At 31.2% G+C, this 17,084-nt stretch overlaps 1 protein-coding gene across 6 annotated transcripts in view; it reads left to right on the forward strand.

Moving 5' to 3' along the window:
• The first annotated feature begins 442 nt into the window (after positions 1–442).
• The window catches only part of LOC119638822 (protein Skeletor, isoforms B/C), a 25,122-nt gene continuing 8,480 nt past the window's right edge, over positions 443–17,084 (forward strand). For 3 of the 6 annotated variants that reach the window (XM_038035850.1, XM_038035851.1, XM_038035852.1), the window contains exons 1-4: positions 566–857; positions 14,405–14,554; positions 14,752–15,102; positions 16,556–16,815. In XM_038035850.1, the coding sequence (XP_037891778.1) occupies positions 824–857; positions 14,405–14,554; positions 14,752–15,102; positions 16,556–16,815 (795 nt within the window). In that variant the 5' untranslated portion in view covers positions 566–823. The other 3 variants (XM_038035849.1, XM_038035848.1, XM_038035853.1) reach the window with 3 other exon arrangements.

The following is a 17,084-nucleotide window of genomic DNA, read 5'->3' on the forward strand; positions in this document are numbered from 1 at the left end:
ACACCAGTTCGATGAGCCAACAATCAGGTGAGCATATGATGCTAAAGTAATTATTAAGTATATACGATCAAAATATGTGTATGAATGTCTTGTAGTTATGCACAAATTTCAAGCATTTGTTGTTGGCGGAATACGCCTTGCTTGCCTAGTATAAAATGCTGTTACCACTTATTGCTTGTCGTCCAGTAAATTAGACTGTAACTCTCAATCAGCCAACAACGAACAGCAGGTAAACTAAGTAACGAACACCAACTGGAGCCAGTCTGGCAACTAGCAAACCAGCCAACCGTTTGTAGTGCCAATAAACCAACATTTCGCATCTGTAAGTCTAGTTAACATCAAATTGGCATTTGAATCGTCAGTACGGTTTGAGTGTTTGCAGCGTTCGGTTGATTATCTAAAAAGTGCGCTTACGTATAATAATAAAAACATCTCGTTTTAAAGTGAGATAAATTACTTAAATAAAATTAACAAAGTGTGTTTAAAGTGTGGTAAAAAAACCTGCTGAATAGCATACAAGAAAAAAAAAATCAAAAGAAGCAAAAAAAAAAAAGTGCATGTAAGCAATTAATTTTCTCGTTTGTCACACAAGTAAAAGATAAAACGTTAATGTCAAAAAAAAAAATAAAAATAAATAAATAAATAAAAAATAAATAATTTCAAGTGAAAAGCGAAGAAATAAATAATTTTAATATAAAAAAACCATTTTTTTTTTTTTTCCGTTTTTATTGTTTTCATTCGATGTTCTTAGTTTAGTCAATGCTTAGAGCATTTATTTTGTAACGGTCATCTCAGGATCGAAGATCAACAGCATTTACCAAAAATGTTTTATGTATTTGGATTAATTTGCTTAACTAGTAAGTATATATAAGTATAGGCAAGCAATCACACTAAAAAACATGAATATCATAACGATTTAATGAACAAAAAAAAAAAAAAAAGTTCAAAAGCGAAACAAAAGACTTAAGAAAAAAACTTGTTTGATATTTAACTAGTTTAAGTGTTTAATCATTGAAAAAGATATGTATACATATATCTTTGCATGTAAATTTATTTATTTCTTATTTGTCGTTGTCATTGAAAAGTTATCCGCATATACATATATACATATATACATAAATATGTTTGAAAAATATCCTATCTTTGGTTATTCATTTAAAACGTCACTCTAAACATAAAAACAGCTCGCTGTTGTTTTTTTTTTTTTTTTGTTTGTGAATAGGGTGTGTGTGTGTGTGTGTGTGTGTGTATGGTCTAAAAGTATTCGGAAAAGTTTATCAAATTGAATATTAATGATTAATAATTTTTAAAATTATTAAAAATTTTATAGATTAACAATTCACTTACTATAAAATATAAAATATTTATGAATGAATTAAATTTGAAAAGAAAAAATATTTTCTTTTAGAAAGAATTATTAAATATTGTTGTACATCATACAACACTTTTGACGCACGGGTATATCAGGTTAGTACGGATGTGTGCAACACCCGGAAGGACTTGAAACAGAACCACTTTTTATTAAGCTTGTCAGTCCGTCTTGGTTGCCTTTTTTTTTTTTTTTGTGTGTGCATCTTAGAGGCCTTAGAGACTTTTAGATATATTTTAACGTAATTTGTGCATTGAAATGATTTGTCGCCATCACGCCTTTACGCCTTCACGGCTTCATTTGGAAAGCCGCTATATGAATAGCTGTATTAAACGCAGCGATTTATGGTATTTAAGGGTGACCGTGGCCTATTAACTTGTAATAATATAAATTAAAAAAAAAATGCAGTTTAATCAATTCAATGAGACTTAAAAGTAATTTAGAAATTGTAGGCTACAACAAAAATTTATTACTAACAATAAGCAGAAGATCTCGGAACGCTATCCTGTACATGATTTGATGAAAACACAGTACGAGATTTTTCTTTTCCTACAAAAAGTCAATTCAATTTTTTACACTTATCGCATTTGCTTCAATAATAACTTTTCGCATGAAAATGCTTTGAGAAAAATGTTAAATTCGTACTTACTCGTTATTTCGCCTTTAGCTTGCTTACAGTGAACTTTGGTAACGCTAAGCAATTTGGGAAATGGGAAAAAATTATAATACGTTAGCGGTATTCTAACGCGATCATAATCTAACACTATAGAGGATAATTAAAAATTTTGGAGGTTAAAATTTATTATCATTCGTTTCATGATCAAAAAATTGGTAATTAAGCACTTTCCTGTTGACCACACTAAACTTTTCTCTTATCAAGGACAATTTTTTTATATGTTTTAAAAATTTCCTTTAATGATGACCTTTGTAATGCGCAGAATTCCCTCATTTACCGAAAACAAAAAAAAAAAAAAAAAAACAAATTCAAGAACATATGTCTTAAAAAAGGGCAACAAATAGAAAAGCCTCCATGATGACTGCTATACATTTTCTATTCTAAGTTCAACCTATAGGGAGGGCCACAGAATCAAGTTTGTATACTTGGCGTTTCAATGTCAAGAAATCAGGGTCTTAATATTACTTTTACTCGAAAAAAAAATCTCTAGCCAGGCGAACAGCATTTCTCTTGCCTTAAGGTAAAGATATAAGAAAAGTCTAGAAATGAAATTATCGCATAGTTATATAAGCTTTCTAATGTAAAATCAGCTTTCTGACTTTTTATGTCTTCTTCGTTGTTCCTATTTAAACGCACAGTTAGTTCGCATACATTCTTTTTTTTAACATAAAATAAAACCAAATTCCATCAAGAAACATGTGTACGATTATAATTAAGGAAAATCGATGAAAAGAAAAAAACAAGTAAGAAAATTATGTTCCGTCGTGATGGAATCTTTTATGCCCATCACCATTATCCTAAAAGAAGCAAAAACATAGAGAAGATCTATATTTTCATACTCCATAATATGAAGTGGGCGCACCTGGTTTTTTCTATTTTCAAAATAAAAGTTTTTATCGCATAGGAATGTAGACGTTATGGGTATATTCTATGAAAAGGTTAAGTTCCTTATAAGTTCTTTTACAAATTTTTAGGCGATATCTTGATTTTCGCTCATGTTTACCACCGATACTGCACAGTTGCGCAGACGGACAGATGGACAGACGAACAGATGGACATGTTTGGGTGCATTCCAAATTTTACTCAGAGCGGTTTTTAAAACTTGTTTTTACCCCTTTCAAGAGTATTGAAAAAAATTCAATTTTGATACGCTATAATATTGGTTAGGCGCGGGAAATTTTTTCCATATTTTTAGAGGTGCTACAGCATCACCCATAGAATATAAGTTCAAATTTTTTGCATTATATCCTATAGTTTATGAGTAATAAACAAAAAACCAATTTTTCATTAAGTTTGGAAAACATAGGGGCTCTCAGCTTACGTGAGGCTGTGGGCGTCTCCCTTGTCCGATTCGCTATATTTTCAATACCATCCCTGCGCGGAAGAACTTCCAATGTTTTTGCTAAATTTGGAGTGGATATCTCCATTTTTGCCGCCAGAAGAATGTTTACAACACAAGTTACACAGAAGGACAACCACACAGGCGGACAGACGGACAGAAGGACTTGCTTAAATCGACTTATGTTTGATTTTTAAATATTGATCTACTTGCTCCAAATTCGCTATCGTTAGTTTTTTAATCAAATTAAAAACTAAACCCTTTTTTTTCTAAAGGGCTTACTATTCATGAAATATCTTGTATGGAAGAAAGGTCTAAGAGACAAACCCATGTTGTTCCAATTTAGTTGACTTAATTCTTATGTCATGAATGAAAAATTTTTTCAATATAACAATTTCGCAAAATAAGGCGTTATATGGGGAGTGGTCGAAAAAGTGTTCGTGCTTGAATGAAAGAACGTCAATCTACCAAATTTCATAAAAATACCTCAAAACTTGCGATCTGTATGCTGAACAGCAAAATGCATGGGCAAACATAAGACGGATAGATAGACACACAAACTTAAATCAGCATAATAAAAAAGACGGGTCTATCTTAAGCCCATATGAGCGTTACGTACACACACTATATTTTACCCTGAAGAATTTTATTTATTTTATTAAATAAATAAAGATATAAAAACTTAGACAAACTTATTTCCCTTGCAAAAAAATTAATAAAAGTCTATTGAAAATCGTAAATCTTTCAAACTTTTTTCGTTTGTAAATACATTTGTAATTAATGTCTATTTGCAATAATTGATTAGTTAAACTTAACCCCATAAATTTCTAATGAAATTCCAAGATATTTTTTTTGTAGGCAAAAGCAAATAAACTTAAGAACGACATGATTTTTAATTTATTATTATAAAGTTGAACAAAATAAAATTTGTTAGAAAAGATAGTTTTCTAATTAAAAACTTGGAGACGTAGAAAAAAAAAATATATATATATATATATATATATATGTATGAACCACGAAGTGAATTTTACATAAGCATATTAAGTTTTATTATTGTTCTATGAATTATTAAACGATTTACTTCAAAGTTATATAAAAAATATTCAACAAAAATTTTAACGAAGAAGTAAAAAATATATATGCAAATTAATGCAAATTTTTTCAACTTTTTAACTATTATATAAATCATTATGTAAATATTTTTGAACCTAATTTTATGTGCGATGAGGTAAAAATTATTTATTAGCCAAAAACTAGAGCATTGCCAGAGCAACATTTTCAATATCATACCGTCCAGATTGTTAATTAAAACTCGAATTAAATCCGCATATAATGAAAATCGGTTTTCAAAACATTTTTCCACAGCAAGCCTCTATTTTTGCTACGGTACTTTATTCGAAATCGGTTTCTAGCTAATTGCATCATCACATTTGTAACGTAATATCAAACTGATAATATATACAAACAATGCTTATCAAGAAGATTTTCTACTTTAGTTATATATATATATATATATATATATATATATGTATATGGAAGAAGAAAGGAAAAAGTTAATGTTAACGAATATATTATTAAATCATAGTAGCTATGCATATTCTTTCCTGCTCCCACTAATGTAATCTCTATCGACAATATTTCATTAATTAAGTCCTGTTGCTAGAGAGTTTTTTACCACTTAAGAGTTCCTCACAAAAAAGTTTTATTAAATTCGACTGCAATGAAGACCATTCAAGAGAATAATTACGTGAGATAATTCTTAGCCTGACGTAATCTACCTACCTCCGCCACTTTTCACTACATGACCCTTGTGACTATCTAATCTACTTACAAGCTGGATTTAGTCACTAGCTGGCTGGGTTTAGCTATTATCTAAACCAATTATCAGGTAGGTTTGCTCATTAGCTGGTATATTTACTAACTAGCGTTAGTCACTAGCTAATTTGGTTACTACCTAACCCCTAGTTAATTTTGACTGGGGTACTAACTACGTTTAGTCATTAGCTAGTGTCTTTTTTTTTGTTCGTAGTGGCAGCGCATTGGAGTCAAAGCCATCCCGGAACTGCTGTATATAGTATAAATGCGTGTTTGTTAGAACCTCGGGTGATGTCACAAAGTTTGTTTTCTTAAATCCAAGCTCTCGAAAGCCCAAGAGATGAAGCTTAGGACCCTGTCCCACAGCCTAACTCTTTTGATTTTCTCAGTATTTGCTGAATATAACGGCGGATCTAATTGAGCCTTAACAGAGGAGTAATACTTATGATAGGATTGTAGATTTCCTCCCACCATTTTCTCTTTAACTTTTCTTCCAAAATATCTTTGAAGGTTTAACTCTTCCAAGATATCGTCCGCAATTAGAGGCACTTCGCCGATCGATCAGCTTGCTCACTTCCCAATAAACCAATAAGACTTGGTACACAAAGCATTTTTATATAAGAAGAGATGAGCATGGTAAGAACAGGGATGCTTAGCACGTTTAAAAAAGCTATTAAATTGAGTTACAGAGAGAGATTAACAACTGTGCGTAATAGCAATAGCAATATTTTTCAACATAATAGCTGCGTCATGGTTGCAGTTTCCATTAAAAGATTTTGTGTTCAAATAAGACTCGATTTGATTGGAGTAATTAAACTCCACTCGTTTCTTTCACATCGTATCCAATAAAAACTACGAATGTATTACTACCAAGTTTTTTTTTTCAAAAAAAATCATTCGCATTTTTTTAATATTTTTAAGGGGACTGTTCGTGACATCCTCATAGTATGTATATGTATGTCGTATTTCAAACATTTAAAATTCTAAACTTTGATAAAGTAGAGGAAGATTAATTTCTGATTTTCGGGGTTATTCTGTACATCTTGCTGTAGTCATATTTTATATACGATTTATTATTAATATGTTTCACGACTTTAGCTAAAAGGCCCAAGATAAAAACTTATGTTTTTAAATGAAAAACTTTGCAAACACCATTAACTTTTTATTGTAATCTGTGTAAATATATAGAGAGTGGCAGAATTTTTCCTTTAATAATCAATTATGACTATAATTATCAACATTATTCACAATAAGTCTTAAACCAATGTCTGTTATGGTCTATTTAAGTTATATTTCTTGCTTATAGTAGAGAAGTTAGTGATCCGTTCATTTGAACTGTATCTACGGCCATTACCTAAAACAATGTATGAAAACTTTTGAGATCGCAGACAATTCAAAAACAATCAATTTATAACCGCAACCTGACCAAAAATATGCGCACTTTATGGAGTGCCTTGCCCCATTCGGACCGATTAATCCAATGTGCTCATTTCTTTAAGTGAAAATCTATAATAAACTCATGGTGGTAAATATTATTTGAATATGACAGGCTTCACTAAATATATATATATATATATATATATATAGTTAACGCTTTTAATTCGGAACTGCCAACCTCGTTTTATTGTAATTAAACAACCTTAAACTTATTAAAGGAAAAAAGTGCTGCTAGACCTTTTTTCCCGAAAAAAAAAAAAAACTTGAGACGACGATAGTGCAATGGGCATCTAATTTTAATATATCAAATTCATTATCTGACTGTTTACGAACTTTAAAGACAGAGGCTTAAATAGCGACATAAACTGTCTTGGCTAAACCCACTTTATATAGAAATAAGTTTTCACTCATAAATACGTAACTACATATATAGTTTCACAGTTACCTTCGTAACATTTTTTCGATAGAATTCTGATTTAATTCTTTTTGCTCGGAATCAACGCATCTAATCGAATTGAAAACATAAAAATTCCAAGCGAGACGCTTACCGTTAAAAAGTAGGCTATGATTTTGTTAATTCATCGATTCCCAAGAAATCAAGTGAGTCTCTAAGAATTTTCAATCTCTTTGAAATGATAAAATTTTCAAAATTTTCAATATATACGGATAAATTAACAAGTAAAGATCATAAAGTATGCCTATTATGGCAAATTAACCAAAAACAATATGACATGACAATATATATAAAAGAAGATATATGAAAGAACCGCTTAATAGAATGCAATTCAAAAGAGGTGTAATATCTTGTTTTAAAAGTGAAATAAAAATGGAATCATTAATAATCAATCACTTACCTGCTGACGTCTGCATACATAGTTGCGGTTGTCGAATCTACTGCCCAAGTTTATTTTAGCGTAATTTTGATTACCACTCGTAAATTACTGTTTTTTTTCTAAGATATTTTATTATGCGTTTATTCATTTTTTCTTCTTCTATTTCACTTTTTGATAACCACACATTTTTATTACTCTCTAATTATTTACTACTTTTTTTTTTAATATTTCAAAATACATTTTTGATTTTTTTTTTTCTCTTACGACTATACACTTTTATTACTTTCTTGCAAATTTACTACTTTTTTTCTCACTATTTACTTACTTACTTTTTTTTCCTTCTCATTTTAATAACCATACGCTTGCATTATTTTCTTATTATTTACTACCTTTTTTTTAAGATATTTCACCACTTTTCTCGCATTTTTCAACACTTTTACCATTTCTTTACACAAAAAAATTTTAAATATATGCTTAAAAATTAACTTTAACACTTGACTACATACGTGCATCTTTCTAAATAATTGAAGGAGCTTTAAGCAATAAACTTCTTTTTTGATAACTACTCACATACATATTCTATGTAAGAATACGTTCCAGCGGGAAAAAAAAGACATACAACATAGAACTGATCGAATTTACTCTCATTGGGCGCATTTTTTTCCCCGCTTCCGTACAAACAGCGAACGGGGACATAACATTGCCCATACAACACAAACAAATGCACTTAAAAACCCGTAAAAAAAGTTTTATCAATTTATAAAAATTCTTGCTCGCTTTAAGAACTGACGCTGACTGATAATAAATGGCGGAAACATCAAAACAGTGATATCAAATTAACCACTTACTCTTTTATTATCGAGCTTTTAACGTATTTCTTGTACCCACACATTTACATTGCATAATTATTTCATAATCTATCGATTGATTATCGATTGGATTTTGGACACAAACCAAGCGGAAGTAGAATAAAAACCTAAAACATTTACATACACTATAGTATTCGGATTAAAATGCAATACAATTCGGAATAATCGGTTTTTATTTAATACATCGCAATAATCCCAATATCATATTTATTTGGATACGTTAGAATAATCGTAATATCGTATTTGTTTGTTACATTGGTGCAATCGGATTATTCGGTATTTGTCTGATACGTATTTGCATTATATATTGCTAAGACATTTTAAATTTACTACGAAAAAGATTCAGGACACCAAAAGAACATTGTATTTAAACAAAAAGTAATTTTTATTATAAAATTAGATATATTTTCATAATTTGTACTAGACAAAATTTTGATAGTATAGACGGAAAACTATATAAAACCACACTATTAAATCAAAATGTATACATACATACACGCACCCATTCATAAAAATACACGTATGCACACATACGCATTTCTACGTTTGTATACAAAAAGGTATGCTTTTCACTACTAAACCAGGCAAAGGTAGAGGCATATCAAACATTTTTAATATCTGTGTATTTGTGAATACAACAACGATTTTTATTTCGTGATTACATACGTTATTAAAATATTGTATATATATATATATATAAGAAACTTGTTTATGAACAATTTCCTTTTGAGATTTATTAAAATTGTTTTGATCTTTTTTTTGCTAATTTTTCTTTCGTAAATATATATTATTGTATAAAGTGATATTTAACTGTCAACTGTTAATTAATTTTGTTAAATAAGATTTACTTATTGGAATTGTGATTTCATAAAATTTAATTAATTACAAATTTGTGCAACGGTCTACAAAGAATGCAAAAAAAAAATATATGAAATCGCATATATTTGATTTCCATTTGTTGCTCCAAAAGGAAGAAGTTGGCGTAACTTTTCAGAAGTATTTTAAAAATTCCGTCTTAACAGAAGATATATAAGAAATTCAGTTTATGGCGACTTGCTGTCTTTCCGTCTATCCATCTAAATTTTATATTGAAGTAAGAACCCTATAACGAATGCATATTGAATTCCAAAAATTTGTACTCTCGTCATAAAGATCCATTTTGAAAAAGTCATATCCATAAAAAAGGAAATCCCAAAAAAAGACAGGACACATGTAATCCTTAACATATGCGTGTTATTAAATTCGTAAGATTTGCGGACTGATGGTACGTAACTTACGGTCACCCTTAGCTAATCAGATAAAATCTAAATTTTCAAAATTGTCTTATGCGTTGCGTTATTTTGCTAAGTTTCTTCGGAATGTTTGTAAGTATACCCCGCTTTATCTGAAATTTAATGCGGAATTATATGTAAAGAGTTCTTGGTTTTTCCTTCTTACCTTGTGGGAACTTTTATTCTACTTTAAGAACCGGTATATCGGTCTATTGATTACTCAAATTATTTTTTGATTACCCACTGACAGCTCTTTCCGTTTGACATAATTGGCATGGCAGAGTTTGTGGACAATTTTGTACACATATTGCAATCACTTCCAAGAGATGATATAAATTTTAGGTAAAAATAATAATAATAATAATGACCCTCTTAAGCCTACGGACAAGTTTAAAGGTGCGTTATATCCCCTTTCAAAATTTATTTTTTGGGATATGCATCGAGAATATATGTATACGCTATGTTTGAGAGTTTTCGAAAATCTCCGCAATATTCTAATAGATGTACGATGAACTGGTCGATGAATTACCTTTGGAACTCCGTGGCAGTAGAGAATGATTATAATATAGTTTCACATCTTCTGCATTGCAGATAAGAGAAATATTGAAAGGAAAAACTTTAATCGTACATTTAATATATAAATCAAAATTTCAATTTGTATTTAAAATATATTTTTTTTATCGATTACAAATCATTTTACTGCGACAATATAATAAAGTAATTAAATAATTAATACAAATTTAAACACCTTGTGTATTTAATTTTGCACTAAGTGCTCATCTGTTCATATGAGATGAGTCATAGCGCTAGACAGGTAAAGGTGAAAAAACTAATTTCGAAATTTCAAATACATTTAATTGTTTTATAATACGAATAACAAACAACAACAAGAACAATAATAAATCAAATGACATAACTATATAAGCATAAATTTTTGCGCAGTCAAGTTAATTACCTGCAATATCGTGTACTTGTGTTTGTTGCAAAATGACTGACCGAAATGGATGATGACTAAATTAATCTATTAATCAAATCAAGTCTATCTTACATAATGCAAAAAATGTTGAGAAATTCGATTTATTTAATGATCGTTTTCGCAAACGTACTTACAAAAGCATAGCAACATAACATAAATAATGTTAATTAATAGGTCTAAATCTTAAGAAGGAACTGAATGCAATAAATGAATGTTTTTTTTTTTTTTTTTCTTAAAGTTGACGTCGATTTTGTCATTGATGAAATGGCATGGGAATATTTCTTTCACATTTGGGTTACCATAGGTTCGTCCACAAGTGTCATAACTAATGGCAAAGATTTCTACTCCTTGGATGTATATGAAAATTTGCTTGCACTTAACCTATCTAGACCGCACTCATTTATCGCGATAGAAGAGGAAAATTATGAAGTAAACACGTGCCAATTCTTGAATTTTTTACTAACCGATAAGATGGTGACTAAGTTAATAATTTTATGGTGGAAAATTGACTTGAAATCTCGTCAAGTTCAACACAATATTAATATTGTAATAAATAGGCGCGAGTGCACATAAAATTCCGCTAATTTTAATCAAAACTTATGCACGTGAAAGTTGGGGCCGGTTTATTGGTACTCGATAGCTGTGGATTATAGATTGACTGTAAGAGTTCGAAAATTTGCAGCTGCGGATAAGGTATACATTTCTCTTATTATCTTTTATTGGCAGCCGTGAACTAAACATTCGTTGCTACGCAGTTAGGAACTTGTAGAGTTGAACAAGTTTGAACCTGAAGAGAGAGTAGAACGGATGCTATGCCGTCACCTGAAAAAAAGGCTGAGATCGATTTAGAAATTGCTTCGGAAAGTGATTCTGAATCAATCGATGTAATAAAAAAAGTCAATTTATCTCAAATCCTTCTGGGTGTTATGTACGTCCGTCCGAACTTAATACACCCATGTACGACAAGTGGCGTAGAGTATAAGAAAAAGAGTACAGCGTATCTTTGGGAAACTCCCTTTCCGTACATACTTTGATATGGGGCTAAGCTACCCGGATGGACTTTTTGTGCAGTGCTGCAGAGCACCAGTATTGAATTTTATTAATTTTTGATTATTTTTTTACACGTGGAACACATTAGCGGGCACAGCAGTAGTCTTAAAAAAAAAAAAGGATACATAACCAATCAATTTGCAAAATAATTTCCTAAATGAGTTCTACATGGTTTGTTTTTTTTTTTTTTTCTATCGACTAAGCGATGAATATAAAAATTTATTCATTTCATAGTCATAGTCGTGAAATTCCTTTCGATTGAAATTAAAGCAACATATTTACTTTATGTATTTATATATATATAAATATATATATATATATATATACATATATATATATAGCCATGTAAATACACATATATTCTCTATCTTGAGTTACACCTTGACATACTTTAACAAGGTTTCTTTCCTTGAAAACTTCATTTCAAAATAAAAATATATGCATTCCTGGCTATGAAATAATCTGTTGAAATGTCATCGATTGTTAAGTCGGTTTTAGTAAAATTGTAAAATTATATAAGTTCATTACATTAAAATTTTTTTTCTTTTTTTTTCGTTTTTTTTTTTTTGTTATATATAGCGCAACAGTCCGTTATTACTAGGTATGCAAACAAATATTTGCTGGCATGAAAATATAAAAAACATAATATATTATATAATTTATTATTAATTATCGGTTTATTTGTAAGTTTTTCTCAACGGCCTACTCTACACCGCATGTGGTAGAATGATATATTAGGCTTGTGCGGATAGCTGCAACATCTAGAAGGAGTTGAAATGGATCCAGCTTTTATTACTAAGCTTGTCTATCCACCTGGTTTTCAACCAAGGGGCCGCATTTTTAGAGATATTCTGATGAAATCTCGTACACTGGCCTGATTTGGCCTCAAGGAGGAACACTATCGAAAATGGTCAGGATTCACGTTTTCGACCGCTTTACATATAACGCCGTCTATTGAAAACAATAATGAATATCTGCAGAGTGGTGTCTTTAGTTGTTTTATAAAAGATTTCAGTAAAAGGACTCCTTTCCTATATCATTTTTCTAACTTTTATATGAGCACTCGCTTTTTTAAATAACTTCCGAAATCTATGGATGGATCATAAACATTTGCTCCAAATTGATTATATTATTATGCCAATTTTTTTTTTTAACTTGAATTCAAGCGTTGCGTAAAAGCCTTCCTTCTGATAGCTTTTTCTTCTTTGTTAATTCCTTCAAAGTCGATCGGTTTGATTGAAAATGATTTCTGTAACCTTGAGGAACTATCACCACGGATAACTTGTGCACAAACGCGACTATATGTACGCAAGAAAAATTTTTTTGGGCCTAATGCTTGTAATTGACGGGGAAATCCAATAACGGCATTTTATTGGCCGCTGCTCCAATTAAACAACACCTTTACTGAGGGTCGCCGCGTGTAGATCTTACGCAATTGAACAAAGCATTTAAGTCAAAAATGCTCACAATGACTTTTGTCTCGATCACATTTTTCAGATCACATTTGCCAAGATTCGTAAAGGTCACTGTAGAGACGCTGAAATAACGTGGGCTCGGCTCTCGGGCTATATTTCTTAAAAATATCTTTACACTGAGGGAATAAAAAAATATCATTGACAAGTGATGAATGGACAAGTGATTGTTCGATTGCATCCACGACAAGTGGCCATTGCTTGAAGATCCTTCTGAGCATATTTTGATGCAACGACATAAACGTCCTTTGGAATTTATCTTTGGAGTTTGGTGGCACAAGCAAATAACAAAAATGCTATGCTATTTTAATAAAATCCTAGAAGACCCAATTTTTTCCGGTTTCGCCTTTGTAAATATTAGGGTTCTTAAAGTCGTCGTTCAACGGATTTAGACAATATTTTTGCCAGCGTTGAAGGCGATATTTTCTTATTTGCTTCAACTGCTCACTATAAGTGCTCACTCAAGTGGATATGCTTGAATCGATTAACAATATGCTAGTGATCAAGAATGTAAGATCCCTGAAGCTTCACTTTTTAGATGTTCCAAACTTTCTGACAAGATGCGATTACTCCCTTCCTTCTTTGACGGTTCTGAAAACATTTAAAATGTAAAAAGCGATTATAAGGTAGTGAAGCTAAGCTTTCTTCGTTAATGGTTCGAGTGGTTCATCATCCCGGTTTCATGCGTCGTTTGCGTAAAGCTATTCACCAGAATTATGTGAATGCAGTTCACGGGGCTTGCATTGCTACAATGCACCATCTCAATCTTCATCGTTTCGTTGAGACTTCTTAGCGGAAATTTAACTCACAGTATTTCACGAAATGTGGAACCTACTAGTTTCTTAATTATGATAGGAAAGAATCTATGACTAAATTCATATGATTTTTAGGTTAAGCCTATCGAAGCTAATTGAGAAAAACCTATAGCGAAACTATCTTCTGCACAAAGTTTTGAAATTGCAATTGTGAGCTCGACGGATGACCAAACTCCCAAAACCAAGTCATTTATGTTTTTCTCGCACTCTTCTCCTCTGTACAACAAAGTGATATCTTTTCTTTTGTACCTGATAAAAATAGAAGGTCTATACAATAAATACCCGACTTTAATATACATAATATACATTTTTTTATTTTATTTAATCACTTTTGATTTGCTTTAAAAGTGTAGTGAAAGAAAGAATTTAAAAAAATATATATATATATATATTTAACAATAATTATTATTTTTGTTGTACATGTTTTTAATTATTTATTTTTTTTTCTTTTATTTTATTGTCTCTTTTTTTTCTGATTCAAGTATTCTCATATGCAAATGCTTCATTTCCGTATTATGGTACAAAAATTGGTTCACTAAAGCGATTACATCACGGAGTTTCCGGTGATGTGTATGCAGTTGATTCACGTACAATCTTTGTGAAAAAATTCAATTATGATGGCGACGCACCAGGTTAGTTAGTAAAAATGAAAACAAAAATTTTAAAATAGAAAAAAAAAAAAAAAAAAACAAACGATTATTATAGTTTTTTGCAACTCTAATATATATATATATATATATATGTGAGCAGTAATTTATATATACATATATACATATATACATATATATATATATATCTATATCTTTATTTATTTTTTCTTTGTGCTAAGCGGCCTATTTTTACGTGGGCAGCAGTAATAAACCCAGTAATGAAGGCGGTTATCGTCTACGTGACGAACGCGGTGGTACGGCATCGTTAACTCGTCGTTATCGCAATAAAGATATTACTTTAACGCTACCTGAGGGTAAAACCTTAAAAGATATTAAATGGTTTTCGGTGTGGTGCGATGAGTTTGCCGTGAATTTTGGTGACGTTTCAATACCAAGCAATTTAGATTTTCCACGACCGCAAAAAATTAATGGTCTAAACGGCGTTCACGGTGTCAAATCAGATAATATAGTCATCGTCGATGCTCAAACATTGCTGGTACCCAATTTCAGTTATGACGGCGAAGCACCAGGTAAGTAAGTAGCGATTATTCTAATTGTTTAAAAGTCATTTGATGAAGACCGATAATGAAATAAAAATAATATTAAAATAAATTGAATCCTTATAGTATATCAAGATAGACCATCAACTTCCATCACCAAACCGCCTTTCTTTATAGATACCAAAATATACCAAAATATCCACATTGTGTTTATAGAAGGGATTCCAGTTTTAAATACCTAAGGACAAAACGTGAACCGTCATGGTCTAAAATTTAGACAAATTAATTTTCTTGTAGGAGTATAATAAATTCTTCACCAATTTTACGTAATAATGCCTAAAATTTAGATCTTGTTTCTACGGAGAGACCAACTTTTCCTAAGGTCACTTGTATGTAAAGGCGATTGAAAAACACAACTATTTAGTTCAAAGCAAGCATAACCTCACTTTTGTGAGAAATAACTAAAAATAAGACCTCATTGCCACATAGTCGGTTAATTACGAGTTCACAAAGAGTCATCTTCCATCCAAATTTTATACTACTTCTTTTCACTGATTTTTCTCGAAAGGTTGCAAAATTTACCAAACTTTTCAAACAATCCTACCTTTAGTATACTAACTTTGTGAGGTATGTGTAAGACCAAGAAGAAGAACTTGAGATAGAGCCACCATTTACTACACAATCAATTGAAAACTTCCTGAATTGATTTAAGTTTTACTGTCCGTCTGTCCATCTTGTTTTCTTGTGCTCAACCTACGGCCCGCATCTTTCGAGATATTTTGTAGTAAACCGATGACTTTTGGCCCAAGGGCGTACGCTCTCGAAAATGGTTCGGATCGTACAACTTTTTCGACCACGACAGTTATATGAATAACTATAGGTGAGTGTGCGGTAATTAATTGTGGGCCCTGACACACTATAGCATTTTTACCTATTTCCAATACGTTTCGTCATATGCCATTGCAGTTCATTTAGCGAAACTGATTTATTTTCAGTTAACCACCTCTGGCCCAGGCAGAGTGACTGCCACTTTGAGATGAGGAAACTTTGGTTAATCTCTTTTTTTTTTTAAGAAATTATTCAAGAACAAAGTTTCATCTCTCATCATTCCGTGGCCGATTCTAAAACACATTGTTCCTGTCCGAGTTCATCCGCGTGTGTATTGTCAAATTTGCAATAATTAAAATAAACAACTGAAAAGTAGATGGTCTTCGTTGGTGTTGATGACTGACTAACTTTAAAAATGGACATGGTCCGCCCACAAGCAATCCTAAATATTTCGATAAGTACATCGTCTATTTAAAGTTTACAGCTTTGTGGTTAGACTTTAAAAGAGCAAAGGAAAAAAGGGCCCATTCACCAATTCTTCAATTAAAAAGAAAGCTTTGAAATAGTTGCGCAATAGTCCGAAATAACTTCTTCTAGGACAAAATTTGATTTTCTTAACTTTGTTTTTTTTTGTTTTCGTTTTCCTTCTTATTAGATGCGAAATTTTGGGTAGGACAAGGTGAACGACCTACACCCAACGGTTTGCGTATACCGGACGAGAATGGCAAAGAGAATCCTCTACGACGTTACGATCGCAAAACAATCGTTTTAACTTTACCCGATGATTTAACAATATTCGATATCGGTCATTTCGGAGTATGGTGCGAAGCATTCACCGTTGATTTTGGTCATGTTTTAATATCCAAAAACTTGAATGTTCCGCCTTCGTTGAAAATGTTGGGTATAAGTCCTCAGGTAAAAAAGCACATTAGCTCTATACTTAATGATCTGATTGTATAGAGTGTTTTACGTCAAGTGACAAGAAGAAAAAGAAAGAGAAGAAGACGAAGACAAATAGAAGGAGTAACAGAGAAAAAAAGAGAAAGGAAAAAAGAAGCAGAGATAGAGAGAGAGAAAGAATGAATAGCCAGCCAAATTTATGGCCGACATTGCTGAGAATTTGACTAAGAAATTATTTCATTATTTCATTTATTTTTCTTTTCTCGTTAACTAAATATTTTCTT

Source organism: Glossina fuscipes, unplaced genomic scaffold (assembly GCF_014805625.2).
Source record: "Glossina fuscipes isolate IAEA_lab_2018 unplaced genomic scaffold, Yale_Gfus_2 110, whole genome shotgun sequence".
Taxonomy (NCBI): Eukaryota; Metazoa; Arthropoda; class Insecta; order Diptera; family Glossinidae; genus Glossina; species Glossina fuscipes.